The sequence below is a fragment of the Myotis nattereri genome (assembly GCF_964212035.1).
Source record: "Myotis nattereri genome assembly, chromosome: 15".
NCBI classification, from domain to species: Eukaryota; Metazoa; Chordata; class Mammalia; order Chiroptera; family Vespertilionidae; genus Myotis; species Myotis nattereri.
Genome location: NC_138090.1, coordinates 55,506,949 through 55,526,369, shown reverse-complemented (window position 1 = coordinate 55,526,369; position 19,421 = coordinate 55,506,949). Strand labels below are relative to the sequence as shown.

General features: G+C 60.6%; 3 protein-coding genes across 3 annotated transcripts; all 3 read left to right on the top strand.

The window, feature by feature from the left end:
• The first annotated feature begins 26 nt into the window (after positions 1-26).
• On the top strand, positions 27-3,462 carry LOC308530493 (lysoplasmalogenase TMEM86B-like). The gene is made up of 3 exons (XM_081107178.1): positions 27-653; positions 1,026-1,275; positions 2,219-3,462. Exons 1-3 carry the CDS (start codon positions 606-608, stop codon positions 2,875-2,877), a joined length of 957 nt encoding a protein of 318 aa, XP_080963304.1. The 5' UTR covers positions 27-605; the 3' UTR covers positions 2,878-3,462.
• Positions 3,463-6,229: 2,767 nt separating this feature from the next.
• Positions 6,230-7,728, top strand: LOC308530495 (lysoplasmalogenase TMEM86B-like; the record flags this gene model as incomplete). The annotated part of the gene is made up of 3 exons (XM_081107180.1): positions 6,230-6,280; positions 6,651-6,903; positions 7,346-7,728. The coding sequence occupies 3 exons, from the start codon at positions 6,230-6,232 to the stop codon at positions 7,726-7,728; spliced, it is 687 nt and encodes a 228-aa protein (XP_080963306.1).
• Positions 7,729-12,707: 4,979 nt separating this feature from the next.
• Positions 12,708-18,148, top strand: LOC308530731 (receptor-type tyrosine-protein phosphatase H-like; the record flags this gene model as incomplete). The annotated part of the gene is made up of 6 exons (XM_081107415.1): positions 12,708-12,758; positions 14,188-14,221; positions 14,406-14,687; positions 15,444-15,707; positions 16,900-17,199; positions 17,544-18,148. 6 exons carry the CDS (start codon positions 12,708-12,710, stop codon positions 18,014-18,016), a joined length of 1,404 nt encoding a protein of 467 aa, XP_080963541.1. The 3' UTR covers positions 18,017-18,148.
• Positions 18,149-19,421: the final 1,273 nt, after the last annotated feature.

Below are 19,421 nucleotides of genomic sequence, written 5' to 3'. Positions count from 1 at the left end.
GAGAGACTGAGAGAAAAAAACACGGATGATGTGAGAGAGAGACAGCGATTGGTTGCCTCACACACCTGCCCTGACCAGGGCCGGGGATCAAGCCTGCAACCGAGGTACGTGCCCTCGACTGCAGTCGGGTGAGGATTAGCGACAAAAAGGCTGGACCGAGAGCACCCCCAGGAAGCCGTGGTTCTGGGCCTCCCAGGCCAGTGCTGACCCCGGAGGGCAGGTTGTCGCTGGCAGTGATTAGAGCAGGAAGTGTTTGTGTGGAGGCGCTGGGGGTGCAGGACCCAGGGCGGGGATGGGGTGGGCAGAGGGAGGGAGAAGGGGTTCCTCTACCGGCCACAGGGTGATGGTGGCCCTGTCCCCTGGGGAAGGAGGGCTGGGCCTGGGCCTGGCTGCGTTCTGGGCGGGGGGGGGGGGGGGCGCTGTGGGGGAGGAAGGACCCCGGCCGGGCATAGCCATCCCTGGGCGGGGCAGCATTTCCCAGCGCTGAGTCAGTCCCCGAGTTCATCCATAGGACACTGCACGGTTAACCAGTAACCACATGCCCTCGCTCCACCCACAAAGCCATCACAGCCCATGTCCAGGCCAAGGGAGTGTCACAGGCTAACATGGGCATCCGGGAAGAGGCGCTGTCCCGAGATCCTCACTCAGCCCAAGTGAGAGCCCCCAAGTGTGGGAGGGAGGCTGGGCCTGGGCTCCCGGGAACCCCAGGAGGCTGGAGGAATTGGGGGTCCTGGCCTCCCGAGACACTGGAGTTTATGAGGCTTGATGTCCTGAGTGGGGTGGGGTGGGAGCCCCGAGACCTGAGTCCTGGCCAGGTGGGGCCTGTCCTGGGATCCCTGAGTGGGGGGGGCGGGAGCCCCGAGACCTGAGTCCTGGCCAGGTGGGGCCTGTCCTGGGGGCCCTGAGTGGGATGGGGCGGGAGCCCCGAGACCTGAGTCCTGGCCAGGTGGGGCCTGTCCTGGGAGCCCCGAGACCTGGGGTGGCTGGAGCCTCCCCCGGGGGCTGAGCCGCGCCTTGTCCGGTAGCAGCCGCACCTGGGCAGCCTGAGCCCCTTCTTGCTCACCTGCACGGCCTACTTCCTCTGGATCCCTGAGGACCCGCCGTCCAGGGTGGGCGCCCTGGTCAAGTGCCTGCCGGTGCTGTGCCTGGTGGGGCTCCTGCGGGCGAACCCCGGCTCCGGCTCCGGCGGGGGCTACAGCCTTCGCCTGCAGGTGGCCCTGCTCTTCTCAGCCCTCGGGGATGTCTTCCTCATCTGGCCCGAGAACTTCCTCTATGGTGAGCTGGGGAGCGGGCCGCACTGACCCTTCCCGACCCCCACGCTAGGGGCCCCGGGTGCGGGGCGACTCCCTGATAGCCTCTGCCGGGAGCCGGGGGGCGTTCCCAGGCCCTGGGGCCCAGCAGTGACCAGCACACACCCAGACCCCTGCCTCGGGGAGCTCAGCCGGACCTGGGCAGGTGGGCGTGGTGGGCGTGGAGGGAGGGTGGAGTCCCGGAGTCAGTGTTGAGTAGGACAGCCTCACAGAGAAGGGGGTGCGGGAAGGATGGATGGTCTAGCCCAGTGGTCGGCAAACTGTGGCTCTTGGGCCCCTTGAGTGTGGCTCTTCCTAAGCCTTAGAAGGACCCTAATTAAGTTAATAACAATGCACCTGCCCATATAGTTTAAGTTTAAAAAATTTGGCTCTCAAAAGAAATTTAAATTGTACTGTTGATGTTTGGCTCTGTTGACTAATGAGTTTGCCGACCACTGGGCTAGGCCAGTGGTCGGCAAACTGCGGCTCGCGAGCCACATGGAGCTCTTTGGCCCCTTGAGTGTGGCTCTTCCACAAAATACCACGAGTGGGCACGCACGTAGAGTGCGATTGAAACTTCGTGGTCCATGCGCAGAAGTCGGTATTTTGTGGAAGAGCCACACTCAAGGGGCAAAGGAGCTCCATGTGGCTCGCGAGCCGCAGTTTGCCGACCTCTGGTCTAGACAGAGGGACCAGCAGGTGCAAAGGCCCTGGGGTGGGTGTGCCTTGTGTGTCCAAACAGACTCCATGCTGAAGCCAAGTGGGGAGCAGAGACGTGGGCGTTGAGAGATTTTAGAATTCTGAGCAGAGTAAGGACAGACCCTGGACAGCAGGGGCAGCGAGAAGCGGGACCACCAGGGGACCGTGGGAGCTGGCAGGGGTGACGCAGGGAAGCGGCTTTCACGGGTGCCCCACCCCCTGTCCTTCAGGCTGCGTCGCCTGCGCCATGGCCCAGCTGCTCTATGTCCGGGCCTTTGGGTTGAGACCCCTGCGGCCCGACCTCCTGCTGCCCATCATCCTGGCCTCCCTCCCGTTCTCCGGCCTCCTGCTGCTGCACTTCTCCTCAAGCCTGGTCCTGCCCCTGTCGGCCTTCATGCTGGCTCTGTCCGCCGTGCTGTGGCGCGGCCTGTGCCCCTTCCACCTGCTGCCCATCATCCTGGCCTCCCTCCCGTTCTCCGGCCTCCTGCTGCTGCACTTCTCCTGGAGCGTGGTCCTGCCCCTGTCGGCCTTCGTGCTGGCCCTGTCCACCGTGCTGTGGCGCGGCCTGTGCCCCTTCCACCTGCTGTCCATCTTCCTGGCCTCCCTCCCGTTCTCCGGCCTCCTGCTGCTGCACCTCCCGTCAGACCTGGTGCTGCCCCTGTCGGCCTACGTGCTGACCCTGTCCACCATGCTGTGGCGGGGCCTGGCCAGGGGCGGGAGCGCCCGTTGGGGCGTCCTGCTCTTTGCTGCCTCCGACTCTCTGCTGGCCTGGCACACCTTCATCCAGCCCCTGGCCCACGGCCGCCTGCTGATCATGGCCACCTACTATGCCGCCCAGCTCCTCATCACCCTGTCGGCCTTCCAGAGCCCCAAGCTCAAGACTGACTGACCAGGGGCCCCGACGGGCCGGCATCTGCCTGCTCCCCTCCTGCAGGGGCCCGGGACCAGACGCCCGTCTGCAGGCCTCCATCCACCTGTGGGAACCGTTTGCAGAATTCCAGATGCACCGCCGAGTTCCGAACGCCTTCCCTTGGTTCTGATTCCGGGTTCCAGGCCCAGGCTGGGCCTCCCCAAGCCCCGCCTGCTCCTGTGACCACCGGGGCCCCCGAGTCTGTAGGAAAGCACAGGAGACTCGGCTGGAAAGTCTGTAAGGAGGAAATTCCGAGAAGGGATGTGGGCTGAAGGCGGACACGCTGCTTATCGGAATTCCAACTTGGCGTTTGGCCAAAGCGGCCACCCCTAATTGTTCTGTGACCTTTCCCACCAAGTCAGTGCATGTGCGGCCCCCCAGGTGTTTGCCGGAATCCTTATGCTTAATCTTTGCATGTCCTTGCCTAGAGGACACTGCAGACACATGTGCCCTCCCAAGATTGCCCTATTAACTGTTTCTAAAAGGTGAACTGTATCTCAAACAGCTGCTGCAATAAAAGCCTGAGGAGGCAGGCGAACGGGGCAGTCTGGTTCCTTCAGCCAAGCTGTCCCTTAGCCTTCTCTTTCACAGCGGCCGTGTCAGAGGAGTCATTCATCCATTGCTCTGGGGCTGCTGGTCAGCCCGGCAGGAGGCCGCTGGCCCCCTCCCTCTGGCCTTGATCAATTTCCCTGTTGCCTGAATAAAGGGGACAAGGAAACAACATCTCCTTTATTTGGAGGGGTGGGGAGAGGGGCGTCACAACAGCAAAAGGGTATTTCTTTTTCGGGGGTAATTGCGACTGTATTTCCTCCTTTTTCTAAAATATATATTTTTTGTTAAGAGAGGGAGAGAGACAAACATCAATGATGAGAGGGAATCATGGATCGGCTGCCTCCTGCACACCCCCTAGTGGGGATCAAGCCCACAACCCAGGAATGTGCCCTGACTGGAATCAAACCTAGAACCCTTCAGTCCGCAGGCCGACACTCTATCCACTGAGCCACACTGGCTAGGGTGGGGCGCCCTGGCTGAGTCTGGTCCTGCCACTGTCAGCCCCCGGCCGGGCAGGTCACTCGGGGCCTGGTCTCCTCGGGTGGGGTGGGGTGCTCCTCGGGGCTGCGGGGCCCCCAAGGGAAGTGTCCGCTGAGCGGAAGAAAGAGGTCAGTTTTGAAGAATGAGCCCGTGATGCCCTGAGGCGGGCAGTGGGCTGAGGGACGGGCAGGCGGGCACAGCTGAGACAGGGTTCCTGCTCCGGAACCCTCGGGCACCTCTGCGAGGGCTGGACGGGACGTCAGCTCTACGAATGGCCCCCCATGGTGGGCCTGTGCGGCGAGCGGGGAGTGTGAGCGAGGGGGGACGATGGCAGAGACACAGCTGTGGATAGCGGATGGCCAGGGCGCGTGCGTGAGGGACGGACAGCAGGAGGCAGCCTGTCTCAGCCTCCTCCCCGCCCCGCTCCTCCCGCAGCGCGCCTTTCGACAAGATGGCCAACATCACCTTTTCCCTCAACGCCGATGATGAGAACGTGAGTGGCGCCCCGGCCTCTGGGGGTGGGGGCTGTGGGCAGTGCCGCCCACCCACCCTGCCGCCTGCACCCCGCAGCCCAACACCAACCTGCTGGAGATTTGCTACAAGGACCGGATCCAGCAGTTTGATGACGACGAGGAGGAGGAGGGCCAGGGCTCTGGGGAGTCCGATGGGGAGGATGGCGCCTGGCAGGGCAGCCAGCTAGCCAGGGGGCCCCCCCGCCTGGGCCAGCCCCCAGGTGTGCGGTGAGTCCGCCCCAGCTCCTTTTCTGGGCCTTGCGGCATCGCGGGGGCTGCGGGGCCCACGTGGGGCAGTTCTCATGGGCTCGAGGGCACGAGCAGCCCGTGGGATGGAGCCTGTGTGCCAGTTGGGGCCTCTGGGTTCTGAGGAACAGGAGTCGGGTCACGGCTTGTGGCTGCAGCTCCTTCAAGTCTGCCTGGTCCAGGTGCATCTGCAACCAGCACCCACCCTCCGTCCCTGGACTCCACTCTCAGGGCGGAGCTCATGCAGGTGTTCTCAGAACTGCGGCACAAGGTCCCACCAGCTGCCCCACCCCCTCATTTCAGTGACATGACAGGTGATGCCCTGGCTAGTGTGACTCAGTGGATAGAGCATCGGCCTGCAGACTGAAGGGTCCCGGGTTCGATTCCGGTCAAGGGCTAATGCCCGGGTTGCGAGTTCGATCCCCAGTGGGGTGTGTGCAGGAGGCAGCCGATCCATGAATCTCTCTCATCATGGATGTTTCCCTCTCTCCCTCCCCCGTCTCCCTCCCTCTCGGAAATCAATAAAAATATATTTTAAAAAAATGACAGGTGATGATGGTCCCTTCCTCACAGGCCGAGCGTCAGGAAGCTGTGACCAGCTCCTTGCAGGACGTTGCGCTCTTTCCCTCCATACTGGCTGGCCCAGCGTCCCTGCCCCATGCGTGCGCCTGCCCTATAGGTTTCCTGGTGGGAGCAGCTCTGCCCTGGGGCTTCTGGTGGGAGCACTAGAGGGTTTTACCTTTAATGATGGGGAATGAGCATGCTTGCCTGCCCTAGATCCCCTTAGTCACCCCAACATCGTATGTCCGCTGTTCAGCCCTCCTCTGTCCGTCCACGGAGGGGACCCCGCAGCAGCCAAGGGCCTGACCCTGTCCCCTATGATGGCGCGGTGGGTGCTGGGAGGTGGCCGGGGAAGCCGGGCTCTAGGCGTGCCTTCCAGGGGGGATCCAGTCCAAGAACAGACCAGGAGCCCTCACCCGCAGGCCCCGGGGAGCCTTGCTTCGGGGCCTCCCAGGCTGCCCAGGGCTGCGGGCCCCAGTCCGGTGGTGACCTCGGGGGGCCAGTCGTCCTGGGCATTTGTTAGATCAGGAAGTGTTTGTGTGGAGGTGCTGGGGGGTGCAGAGCGGTGCAGGCCCCACAGGAGGGAGGCCAGTGCCAGAGGGCCCGGCAAGGGGGGGTGCAGGGGGAGGGAGAAGGGGTTCCTCCGACGGCCACAGGGTGATGGTGGCCCCGTCCCCTGGGGCAGGAGGCTGGGCCGGGCTGGGCGCGGGGCTGCGAGGGGAATTGGCCCCCACAGCCCACTGCAATGGGGAGGAAGCCTGGTCCCCGGGGTCCCGGGCAGGGGCTGTGGGGGAGAAGGGACCCCAGCTTGGGACAGGCACCTTATCTGCGGGTGCCAGTGAGAGCCATCCCGGGGCTGTTATCAGCCCCAGAGTCCACAGGACGCTCCCGGGTTAACGTGTAACTGCTCCCCGGCCCTCCACCCCCAGAGCCATTGGTGCCCCGGCTGCGGCCACTCTGCGTGGGGGTCTCAGGCTGTCATGGACGTCCGCAGAGAGAGGCCGCCCCGCAGCCCGCCCTCCTCAGCCCAAGTGAGAGCCCCTGAGTGTGGGAGGGGGGCTCGAGCAGGTCCTGGGCTCCCGGGGACTCCAGGAGGCTGGAGGAATTGGGGGTCTTGGCCTCCCCAGAGTGTTCTATGGGGCTGGATGTCCTGGGGTCCCGGAGTGGGGGTGCAGGGGTGGGAGCCCCGAGACCTGAGTCCTGGCCAGGTGGGGCCTGTCCTGGGATCCCTGAGTGGGGGTGGGGTGGGGAGAGCCCCGAGACCTGAGTCCTGGCCAGGTGGGGCCTGTCCTGGGGGCCCTGAGTGGGGGTGGGGTGCGGGGAGCCCCGAGACCTGAGTCCTGGCCAGGGCTGGGGTGGCTGGCGCCTCCCCCGGGGGCTGAGCTGCGCCTTGTCCGGTAGCAGCCGCACCTGGGCAGCCTGAGCCCCTTCTTGCTCACCTGCACGGCCTACTTCTTCCTCTGGATCCCTGAGGACCCGCCGTCCAGGGTGGGCGCCCTGGTCAAGTGCCTGCCGGTGCTGTGCCTGGTGGGGCTCCTGCGGGCGAACCCCGGCTCCGGCTCCGGCGGGGGCTACAGCCTTCGCCTGCAGGTGGCCCTGCTCTTCTCGGCCCTCGGGGATGTCTTCCTCATCTGGCCCGAGAACTTCCTCTATGGTGAGCTGGGGAGCGGGCCGCACTGACCCTTCCCGACCCCCACGCTAGGGGCCCCGGGTGCGGGGGCGACTCCCTGATAGCCTCTGCCGGGAGCCGGGGGGCGTTCCCAGGCCCTGGGGCCCAGCAGTGACCAGCACACACCCAGACCCCTGCCTCGGGGAGCTCAGCCTGACCTGGGCAGGTGTGAGTGGCGGGCGTGGAGGGACCAGCAGGTGCAAAGGCCCTGGGGTGTGTGTGCCTGGTGTGTGCGTCCAAACTGACTCCATTCCGAAGCCACATGGGGAGCAGAGAAGATGGGGGTCAAGGGACAGTTCTGAGCAGAGTAAGGACAGACCCTGGACAGCAAGGGCAGGGGGAGGCGGGACCACCAGGGACCAGTGGGAGCTGGCAGGGGTGACGCAGGGAAGCGGCTCTCACGGGTGCCCCACCCCCTGTCCTCCAGGCGTCCTCTCCTTCGGCGTGGCCCAGCTGCTCTACTCCTGGGTCTTTGGGTTCAGCCCCCTGCGTCCCGGCCTCCTGGTGCCCATCGTCCTGTACTCCCTCCCGTTCTCCGGCCTCCTGCTGCTGCACCTCCCGCCAGACCTGGTGCTGCCCGTGTCGGCCTACGGGCTGGCCCTGTCCACCATGCTGTGGCGCGGCCTGGCCAGGGGCGGGAGTACCCGCTGGGGTGCCCTGCTCTTTGCCACCTCCGACTCCCTGCTGTCCTGGCACACCTTCATCCAGCCCCTGGCCCACGGGCGCCTGCTGATCATGGCCACCTACTACGCCGCCCAGCTCCTCATCACCCTGTCGGCCTTCCAGAGCCCCAAGCTCAAGACCCACTGACCAGGGGCCCCGACCGGCCGGCGTCCACCCACTCCCCTCCTGCAGGGACCCAGGCCTTGCAGCCGGGTCCAGACGGGGAGCCGCCCGTGGGGGCCAGAGCCAGGCTCCCAGACTCCCGTCTGCAGGCCGCCGTCCACCTGTGGGAACCGTTTGCAGAATTCCGGATGCACCACCGAGTTTGGAACACCTTCCCTCGGTTCTGGTTCCGGGTTCCAGGCCCCTCAACCAGGCCCAGGCTGGGCCTCCCCAAGCCCCGGCCGCTCCTGTGACCTCCAGGGGCCTTCAGAGTCCGCTGGCCCCCTCCCTCTGGCCTTGATCTATTTCCCTGTTGCCTGAGTAAAGGGAAGGAGGAAACAACATCTCCTTTATTTGGGGAGGGGAGGGGAGAGGCATGGTCAGAGTCACAGCAAAAGGGTATTTCTTCTTTTTCTTCCTTACAACAAAATTTTCCATTAAAAAAAATCCAAAAAAAAAAAAATCCACGTTTTTATTGATTTCAGAGAGGAAGGGAGAGGTAGAGAGAGAAACATCAGTGATGAGAGAGAATCATTGATCGGCTGCCTCCTGCATGCCCCCTACTGGGGATCGAGCCAGCAACCCAGGCATGTGCCCTGACTGGGAATCGAACCCATGACTTCTTGGTTCCTGAGTCAAGGCTTAACCAATGAGCCACACTGGCCAGGCAAAATTTTTCCTTTTTTTAAAAAAAATATATTTTATTGATTTTTTAAAAAATATATTTTATTGATTTTTTACAGAGAGGAAGGGAGAGGGATAGAGAGTTAGAAACATCGATGAGAGAGAAATATCGATCAGCTGCCTCCTGCACATCTCCCACTGGGGATGTGCCCTCACCCCAGGTACATGCCCTTGACCGGAATTGAACCTGGGACCCTTCAGTCCACAGGCCGACGCTCTATCCACTGAGCCAAACCGGCTTCGGCTTATTGATTTTTTTTACAGAGAGAAAGGAAGAGGGATAGAGAGTTAGAAACATGGATGAGCTGCCTCCTGCACACTCCCTACTGGGGATGTGCCCGCAACCAAAGTACATGCCCTTGACCGGAATCGAACCTGGGACCCTTCAGTCCGCAGGCCGACGCTCTAGCCACTGAGCCAAACCGGCCAGGGCAGATTTTTCCATTTTTAAGTGAATGATTTGGTAACATTAAGTTCAGTCACAGTGGTAGGCACTGAATTTTTTTTAAAAATATACTTTTATTGATTTCAGAGAGGAAGGAAGAGGGAGAGAGAGATCGGAACGTCAATCTGCTGCCTCCTGCACACCCACACGGGATCGAGCCCGCACCCCGGGCACGTGCCCTGATGGGGAATGAAACCATGAAATCCTGGTTCATAGGTCAATGCTCATCCCCGGAGCCTCGCCCAGCCAGGCCTTTTATTGTTGTAGTGAGAACGCTTACGGTGAGGGTCACCCTCAGGGCACACTTTTGTGTGCACCAGGCAGTATTGTTGGCTATACACACAGTGAATTTGCCCGGGGCCCAGGGAGTAGGGACATGGACTCACTCCCAGGGGCTTTGATGGCGGTGGGAGGCGGGATTCCTCTGTCCACGGTCGGGATGAGGCTCCAGACCTGAGGCCAGGAGGACACTTTGGCCCTTGTGTGTGTTCCTGTGGCTGCCGTCACAAATGACCCCACACGGGGGGCTTAAAGCATCAGGAGTTTGGCCTCTCACAGTTCTGGAGAGTAGACGTCCAATGTCAAGGTGTGGGCAGGGCCACAAGGCGCCCCAGGCCCTGGGGAGGGTCCTTCCTGCCTCTCCAGCTTCCGGTGGCCCCAGCGCCCACCCCCCCCTCTGCACCCCCCCTCCCCGAGTCCCTCCGAGCCTGGGCCTCCGGGTTCACACGCCTTTCTCCCTCTGTGTCCCCTCCCACGGACATCGGTGGTTGGACGTAGGGTCCACCCTAAATCCAGGATGATCTCGTAATTATGTCTGCAAAGGCCCGGGTTCTAAATGATGTCACATCCATAGGGACCGGGACTTAGGACTTGGATACCTGTTGTTGTTTTTTTGTTTTGTTCTTTATTGTTACTGATTTCAGAGAGGAAGGGAGATAGAAGCATCAATGATGAGAGAGAATCATTGATTGGCTGCCTCTTGCACGCCCCCTACTGGGGATCCAGACTGCAAACCGGGCATGTGCCCTTGACCTGAATCAAACCTGGGTCCCTTCAGTCCGAAGGCCGACGCTCTATCCACTGAGCAACACCGGCCAGGGCTTGGACACCTGTTTTTACAGGGCACAATTTACCCCACTGCAGTGACAGACAATACCAGGAGAGGAGGTGGGGAGGTGAGGAGACTCAAAGATGAGGAGTCTTTAGGAAGGGGTCAGAAGCAAGGGGGTGGGAACAGAGACATACCGGAGGAAGAACCCAGGCGTGGCCCTTGTCCTGCCTGTGACCTTGGCAGCCCACTGCCCCTCCCTGGGCCTCGGGGTCTGCATTTGAGGACATGAAGGGGTCAGAGCTGCTCTCCAAACTCTGCCTGACCTCTGCAGCTAGGATGTGTTGTAAGGGACTCTTACAGCAGAGAGGAGACTTTCCCACCCAGGACATGCCTTAGGGGACTCTTACAGCAGAGAGGAGACTTTCCCACCCATGATGTGCTTTAGGGGACTCTTATAGCAGAAAGGCTACGTGCATCCATAATGTGCTTATAGGGTCCCCCAGAGCCCACCCCTGATTTTTAGTCCCTGCTCCACCTTCAGGCCAGAGGAAAGCCGTGGGCCTGATGAGGCATGACTGTGCTGCACAGCCTGGAGAGGGGCAGGTGTTCCGGGCGGGCATCCTGCTCTTCTCACTCTCAGATGCCCTGTGGGCCTGGGATGCTTTCATTCAGACCCTGCCCCCCACCCCCCACCCCCATGGTCCCAACCACCTGCTGTGCTACACAGGTCTCCATTACCCTGTCCTCCTTCAAGAGTGGGGGGCTCAGGACGGACTATGTGGGGGTAATAAAGTGAGCACCTTCTCTCTTCCCCTCTGAAAGGGACCCCGAAACCAGCTCCCGCCCCAGCGGAAAGTGCTAAGGAGCCACATTCCACCTCCATCGTCCGTCCGTCCGTCCGTCCCTCTGTCTCAGACCGCGCCCTATTATTTTCGAGCACAGGCCTGCTTCCCCCTGCGGTCTGTGAGGGACTGAGCCTGTCCCCCAGCTGCTGGCGGCGTTGGAGTCCTCAGCGTCACCAGGGCCAGCCCTTCGGAGCAGCCATCACCCCCTGTCACTCAGCCCCTTCAGGTCAGGGGTCTGTGGGGCGTTATTTGGCCCTAAATAGGACTGAAGCTGCGTTACACCTACAAGATGCCTCCTCGCCTTTGGAAACTTTCCCCGAGTGAAAGGGGCCCCTTCCAAAGGCCCCTGTAGGACGGGATGTCCTGGCCAGGGGAGTCAGGAGACAGGGCAGGGTAGGGGCTGCCTAGGGCTGGGGGTGCGGGTGGCAGGATTGGGGGTGGTAGCTAAATGCAGAGACTGGCCCGGCTGGCGTGGCTCAGTGGTGGAGCCTCGACCTATGACCCAGGAGGTCAGGGTTCGATTCCAGGTCAGGGCACATGCCGGGGTTGCAGGCTCCATCCCCAGCAGGGGGCGTGCAGGAGGCAGCCAATCCGTGATTCTCTCTCATCATTGATGTTTCTATCTCTCTCTCTCTCTCCCCCTTTCTCTCTGAAAGCAATAAATTAATATATATATATCTTCTATCATAATAAAAGCATAATATGCTAATTAGACCAGACGACCTTCTGGGTGTCCTTCCAGACGACCTTCCAGAGGAAGCTGGGGCTTCAAGGGAAGCCTGGTCCTGAGTCCTGGGTGCCAGAGGAAAGCCGGTGGCGACAGCCAGGGGAAGGAAGGGCCTACTCTTGCACGAATTTCGTGCACAGGGCCTCTAGTATATATGTATTAAATTGAAAGAAAGAAAGAAAAAATTTAAAGAAAGGCAGCGATGGCTTTACCAAGGACAAGGACCCCGGGTGTGGTGGCTGCTTTGGGGAACTGAGCTGGGCGCCTGGATGTCACCAGGGCCCTCCCTTCCCCAGGCCGCCCCGAGTTCAGCTCTATCTCTTCCTCAGTCAGTGAGAGACGAGCCAGGACCACCAACCCCCCCCCCCTCCTTCCCCCCGCCCCTACCCCCACCCCCAGCGCCGCATCCTCCCGCAAGGTGGCGTGGCGGCCCCATGTTCCCTGGGTCCCTCAAGCCTGGTCCCCGCCCGCCGCCGGGAGGGCCCGAAGGGAGGGGCGCGAAGGGGGTCCCCGCTAGTTCCCCAGGGCCAGGCGCAGGGAGCCCGGGTCCCCGGGGCGGGCAGGGGGGCGGGCGCAGTGCGCCTGCGCGGAGCCGAGCCCGGGTCGCGGTCTCGGGTGAACCCGCCGCGCAGAATCCAGTCCCCACGCAGCCGCGAGGGTCCCGAGCCGCCGCGGGCCCAGGGGCTGCAGGAGGAAAGCCCCCCCACACCTCCGGGCCCCCGCGCAGCTCGGAGGGCGCGGAGCAGACACTTGCGGGGGAGCTGCCGCCGGAGGGGGCTCCGTGCCCGGGGCGGCCGGGCCGATGCCCGGAGGACGTGCCAGACGCTGGGACCCGCACGTGCAGAGCCTCCGGGGTCTGGAGCCGCCTGGGGTGCCCGCCCCCCAAATGCAGAGCCGCGGGGCAGCGGGAGCAGCGCCGGGACGGGCGGGGGCCCGGGAGCGCGCACCCTCCAGCCCCGCGCGCAACAGTGCGCGCCTCGCGCGTCCCTCGGGGCAAAGCAGGGTCCAGAGGCCGCGACCCGGGCCGAGGGGCGGGCGGGGCGGGCGGGGCACTCCCGGAGCTCCCACTTCCTCCTCCGCCCTCCCGACCCGACCTGTGGCCTCGCGGCCCGGGGCTGGGAAAGGGGAAATGCCTGCGTTTAAAGTCCGGCAGGTGGAAGGCCCCGCACTGGTCACCCGGGTCCCTCCGAGGCCGCAAGGATCCCGGCGGGCATGACGGGGGCAGGAGGGGGCCTCGGGGCCTGGGGGCGCGTGGTGCTGCTGGTGAGTGGGGCCTCCGGGGCGGGCTGGGAGGGGCCGGAGAGGGGCGCAGGGGCGGGGTCTGAGGGGGGGGGGGGACTGGTCCCTGAACTCGTGTCCTGAGGAAAAGGGTGCAGGTTCCCCGGAGAAGAAAGGGGGCGTCCAGGTTCCGGGAGATTGTTGGGGAGTCTTACACCTGGGCTCTCAGGCGTGTCCTGTCCCGGGTGAGAGTGAACTCTGGGTGAGGAAGACCCAGGAGTCCTGGCCCCGGCTCCTCCTCCCTCAGACACAGGAGTCCTGACCCCGGCCTCCTCCCTCAGACACAGGAGTCCAGGCCCCCGGCCTCCTCCCTCAGACCCAGGAGCCCAGGCCCCCAGCCCCTCCCCCCTCAGACCCAGGAGTCCCGGCCTCCAGCCCTCCTCCCTCAGACACAGGAGCCCAGGCCCCCGGCCTCCTCCCTCAGACCCAGGAGCCCAGGCCCCCAGCCCCTCCCCCCTCAGACCCAGGAGTCCAGGCCCCCGGCCTCCTCCCCCCTCAGACCCAGGAGTCCAGGCCCCCGGCCGCCTCCCCCCTCAGACCCAGGAGTCCAGGCCCCCGGCCTCCTCCCCCCTCAGACGCAGGAGTCCCGGCCCCCGGCCGCCTCCCCCCTCAGACCCTGGAGTCCCGGCCCCCCGGCCTCCTCCTCCCTCAGACCCTGGAGTCCCGGCCCCCGGCCTCCTCCCTCAGACCCACGAGTCCAGGCCCCCGGCCTCCTCCCTCAGACCCAGGAGCCCAGGCCCCCAGCCCCTCCTCCCTCAGACCCAGGAGCCCAGGCCCCCAGCCCCTCCTCCCTCAGACCCTGGAGTCCAGGCCCCCAGCCTCCTCCCTCAGACCCAGGAGCCCAGGCCCCCAGCCCCTCCTCCCTCAGACCCAGGAGCCCAGGCCCCCAGCCCCTCCTCCCTCAGAACCTGGAGTCCAGGCCCCCGGCCTCAGACACCATCAGACCGGGTGTCTGGCCTCTGGTTCCCAGCCTGTCTCTCCCCTGTTCCCAGTTTGTTGATGACTTTTCTTTTCCTGTTAATATTATTATTAATCTTTATTTTTACCAGCAATACATTGTTTACTTTTCTGCTCCTCGTCGTCCATACTTTTCGGGAAGTGAAACCATTCACTTATTTCTGGGCCCTGCCTTATCCGCGCTGGTGGAGTCCCGGGCAGGTGTCCATCCCAGCTCCTGGGTCCCTGGAGCCCCGCCTCTGCCCCTCCCTCCCCACACACCCAGAAGAGGCAGCTGGCCCTGGGGTGACCTTTGTCAAGGCTGAGCCTGGGGGAGGCGTCTCCCGCAGTGTACCTCCCCCCAGGCTGTGCCTCTGGGGGGGCTGAGGCTGGGAGGGTGCCGCTGCCCCCAGCCCCACAGTCTCACCTAGGCCTGGAGGGGAAGCTGGGCTCTGACTCACCCCTGGGCTCCCCCCAGGGCCTGTGCGTCTGGACCGGAGCCAAGGCAGCGGGTGAGGAATCCTTGCCAAGTCCACCACCCACCCAGAGAGGTAGCACTTCAAGTCTCCGGCGTGAGCTTTGGGCGGTAGGAGGGGTCTCCATGGGGGGCGCCAGGATCCCTGGCAGGCGCTGATGGAAGGTATCTATCTGGTCTCCTGAGGGGATTAGGGACCCAGTTTGCTTCCTGATTCCCAGCACCCAAGGCCACCGCCACCGTCAGGAACCTGACTGTGTGGCATCAGACCAACAGCTCCATCACCCTGCGCTGGGAGCCCCCGGAAGACCCCACCCTGCAGAACCACACCTACACCTACTGGGTCAGGTGCACCGGAGATGGTGGCAGAGATGAGACCCAAAGCACGACAGACCTCACTTACACGGCGACGGGACTCGAACCCGCGACCCGCTATGAGTTTTCCGTGTGGTGGGAGGGAGGTGGCACCAACAGCTCTGAGGCGACCCTCAGTGCCAGCACAGGTGAGAGCAGCCGCTGCTTAATCTGTTGTGGTTGGTTGTTTCTGTGTGTATGTGTATGTGTGTGTGTTTTTAATAAAACTTTAAAAAAAAATTATTTATACATTTTTTAAACCTCACCCGAGGATATTTTTCTATGGATTTTTATTTTTGTTTATTTTTTAAAAATATATTTCTTTATTGCTTTCAGAGAGGACGGGAGAGGGAGAGAGAGATAGAAACATCAGTGATGAAAGAGAATCATGGATCAGTTGCCTCCTGGACACCCGTTACTGATGATGGAGCTTGAAACCCAGGCATGTGCCCTTGTCTGAAATCGAATCCACAACCCTTCAGTCCGCAGGCTGATGGCCGATGCTCTATCTACTGAGCCAAGCCGGCTAGGTCTCATTTGCTTGTTTATCCTCACCCCAGGATATGTTTATTTTTATTTTCTTAAATGTTTTTATTGATTTTACAGAGGAAGAGAAAGGGGGAGAGAGATAGAAGCGTCAATGATGAGAGAGGCTGCCTCCTGCCTGCCCCACACCTGCGATGGAGGCCTCAACCCCGGCACCTGCCCCGACAGGGAATCGAACCGTGACCTCCTGGTTCATAGGTGGATGCTCAACCACTGAGCCACGCCTGCCGGGCAGGGCTGCCATTTTGGACTTGAGGGTCTAGCCAGCACCCCAGGCTTCCTGGGCCCAGCGGGGAAGGAAGGCCTGGACATGTGGGCCCAGAGCCCACAGCTGATTCCCTCTCCTGTCCCCTCCTCAGCCCCCAACCCTGTCAGGGACCTGACCGTGGAGAGTCAGACCACCAGCTCCATCAGCCTGCGCTGGGGGCCGCCCCAGGGCCCCGACCGGAACTACACCTACTGGGTGGAGTGGACGGGTGGAGGTGGCGAAATTGGCAACCAGAGCACAACACACACCAGCGTCACAGTGGAAGGACTGAAACCCGGGTCTGCCTATGAGCTCGCCGTGTGGGTGGAGAACAGAAACATCAGCAGCTCCCGGGCCCCTCTCAGCACAGCCACAGGTGACGGGGGGGGGAGGAGGGGGGGGAGGCATTTGCTTTGTCGTCATTATCCTGTGTATTATTATTATATTTTTATTGATTTCAGAGAGGAAGGGAGAGGGAGCGAGAGAGAGAGAGGAACACAATGATGAGAGAGAATCATGGATCTGCTGCCTCCTGCACACCCCCTACTGGGGATGTGCCTGCAACCAAGGTACATGCCCTTGACCGAAATCGAACCCAGGACCCTTCAGTGCGCAGGCCGACGCTCTATCCGATGAGCCAAACCGGTCAGGGCAAAAAGACCAACATTTTTAAAATATATATTTTTTACTTGAGGCCCAGTGCACAAAATTCGTGCAAAGGGCTCAGCCCCTCGCAGCCATGTCTGCCTTGGGCCCTCAGCCCTGGCTTCATCCAGAAGGTCATCTGGACGGTCGTTCTGCTGTTCAGTCTAATTAGCATATTAGCTCTTTATTATCTAGGATTGATTTCAGAGATGAAGGGAGGGGGAGAGAGAGAGAGATAGATCAATGATGAGAGAGAATCATCGATTGGCTGTCTCCTACACTCCCCACACCAGGGATCAAGCCTGGCACCTGGGCATGTGCCCTGACCGGGAATCGAACCGGGACCTCCTGGTTATACGTGGATGCTCAACCACTAAGCCACGCTACTTCATCATTGTCATGTTGCTACTGTGATGAATCGTCATGTAAATTTCTGATATGCAGGATGGTCTTAGGCGACCCCTGTGAAAGGGCTGTTCTACCGCCAAAGGGGTCGCGACCCACAGGTTGAGAACCGCTGAGCTAGACGGTCGCCCACAGCTTGTCCTGGTGAACTGGCGGGTCCAAAGGGGCCCCGCCTCCCAGACGGCAGGTGTGGGTCCCAAGAGTGAGAGGCAGCAGAATGACCCCGGGGACTAGGTGCCCTGCTGATGCATGGGACCCGGACTCTTCAGTCTTTGGCCATTTGGGCTAAGAAGACTGAAGTCAACAGAAACGTCTAGGAACTGGTTGTGTGTGGAAGGGTGGTGAGTGGGACCCAGGTATGCGGACTTAGGACAAAGAGGACCCAGCGACCGTGGTCCCCACCTCTTGGGAAGTATGCGATCCGATGGCTGGGGCACCTGCAGGGAAGGGGAGGTGAGCAGACTCGGTGTGAGGGGCCTTGGGGATCCCCCCGTTGAGTTGTCTGTCTCAATTCTCAGCTCCCAACGAGGTCACAGCTCTGCAGAAGGAAACTCAGACCAACAACTCAATCGCCCTGCGGTGGGAGGCCCCGGCAGACCCCCACTCTCAGCTCTACATGTACTGTGTCCAGTGGGCCAGTGGGGGCTCTCCCAAGAGGGAAGGAGACCCCCAAGGACACCAGGTCGACCAGATAGCCAGGACCAAAGAGACTTGGTATGTGGTGAGGGGCCTGGAACCCGGGACTCCATACAACTTCAGCGTGTGGGCGGAGAGGAGCAACGTAGCCGGTTCCACACGGAGCCTCCGCGCATCCACATGTGAGATGGGCCCCCTTTTACCCCTTTGCGGTGGTGGGGAGGGGGAATTTGTGGATGAGAAGTGAGTGGACTACAAATCCCATCAGGCCACGGGGCCCTGACTCTATAAGCTGCAGTGATCCAGAGAGTCAGAGCGTTCATGGGAGTTGTAGTTTGTGGGGACCTGTTGGGAGTCCGTTTGGGAATTAAGAGAGGGAGGGATGAAGAAGTATTTGGTTTTGGGGAAGGGAAGGATGGGCTCCTTGTCGCGGTCACAGAATTGGCATCCCTGGCGGTGAAGCGGGCGAGGGAGGGAATGTCATCTTGGCTGGCACCTACCGAGTCCTCTTGTCTCCGCCTCCCAGCCCCGGACCCCGTCACCATCATCTCCTGCACCAGCATCTCTGGTGGCTATGGGGTCTCCCTGACCTGGACCTGCCCCTGGGGCGGCTATGAGGCCTTTGAGCTGCAGGTGGGCTGGCAGCAGGTCTCCCGGGACAACGCCTCCTGCGGGAGGGACGTGTCCGTGTCGGACCTCCAGCCGGCTCAGTCCTACACAGCCACGGTCAGGACCATCTGGGACGGACTGAAGGCCCCAGCTGCCTCCGTGACCTGCCACACGGAGAGTGCAGGTGAGCACAGCCCCAGGGGCACACACTCTCTCCAGGCCCCCTCAGGCCCTGTGCGGAGGGAGTCTTACCTACCCAGGGGGTCCTTCCTGTTTGCTCTTTTGTTTTCTTTTCTGCTTTCTTTAACACAGTTTTATTTATTTTTTAATTTTTATTTATTGATTTTAGAAACAGAGGAAGGGGGAGAGAGAGAGAGGGAGAAACACTGAATTTTGTGGTTCCACTTATTTATGCATTCATTAGTTGATTCTTTTAAGTGCCCTGGCTGGGGATCGAACCTGGGACCCTTCTGTCCACAGGCCGATGCTCTATCCACTGATCCAAACCGGCGAGGGCAGGACTCACCCATTTAAAGTGTGCAATGGCCGAAGCCGGTTTGGCTCAGTGGATGGAGTGTCGGTCTGCGGACTGGGGGGTCCCGGGTTCGATTCCGGTGAAGGGCATGTACCTGGGTTGCGGGCATATCCCCAGTGGGAGATGTGCAGGAGGCAGCTGATCGGTGTTTCTCTCTCGTCGATGTTTCTAGCTCTCTATCTCTCTCCCTTCCTCTCTGTGGAAAGTCAATAAAATATATTAAAAAAATAAAAATAAAAATAAAGTGTGCAATGGTGCCCCGACCGGTTTGGCTCAGTGGATAGAGCGTCGGCCTGTGGACTGAAGGGTCCCGGGTTCGATTCCAGTCAAGGGCATGTACCTTGGTTACGGGCACATCCCCAGTGGGGGGTGTGCAGGAGGCAGCTGAATCGATGTTTCTCTCTCATCGATGTTTCTAACTCTCTATCCCTCTCCCTTCCTCTCTGTAAAAAAAATCAATAAAATATATTAAAAATATAATACAGTGTGCAATGGTTTTAAGTGTACCGGCGGTATTATGCAACCATCACCAGTATCAATTTTAGAATGTTTTCATCACCCTATAAAGAAAAATTACCTTCATAAGCCATCGCACCCGAATGTCCTCAATTCCCCAACAACCAGGTCTAGGGAATCTCTAAATATTTTTTGTCTCTATAGATTTTCCTACTTTGCACCTTTCCTGAAAATACAGTCATACGCTGTGTTCCTCTGTGACTGCCATCTCTCACTTAGTATAATTTTTAAAAATATTTTAATTGATTTCAGAGAGGAAGGAAGAGGGAGAGAGAGATAGAAACTTCAATGATGAGAAAGAATCATGGATTGGCTGCCTCCTGCATGTCCCCTACTGGGGACCAAGCCCATAACCCAGGCAGGTGCCCTGACCAGGAATCCAACCGTAACCTCCTGGTTCACAGGTCCATGCTCTAACCACTGAGAAAACCAGCCAGGGCTCACTTAGTATGTGGTTTTTTTTTTTAAGTCATGTTCTTTTTTTTTAATCAATATATATATATTGATTTCTTACAGAGAGGAAGGGAGAGGGAGAGAGAGTTAGAAACATCAGTGAGAGAGAAACATCGATCAGCTGCCTCCTGCACACTCCCTATTGGGTATGTGCCTGCAACCAAGGTACATGTCCTTAACAAGAATCGAACCTGGGACCCTTGAGTGTGCAGGTGGACGCTCTATCCATTGAGCCAAACCAGTTAGGGTTAGTATGGTTTTTTTAAAAAATATTTTTATTGGTTTCAGAGA

Bases quoted from the DNA above. Each gene is read 5' to 3' on its own strand.
- LOC308530493 (XM_081107178.1), top strand. From the start codon at position 606: ATGGGCATCCGGGAAGAGGCGCTGTCCCGAGATCCTCACTCAGCCCAA. The intron at 654-1,025 runs GTGAGAGCCCCC...CTTGTCCGGTAG, and splicing joins GAGATCCTCACTCAGCCCAA to CAGCCGCACCTGGGCAGCCT. The intron at 1,276-2,218 runs GTGAGCTGGGGA...CCTGTCCTTCAG, and splicing joins GCCCGAGAACTTCCTCTATG to GCTGCGTCGCCTGCGCCATG.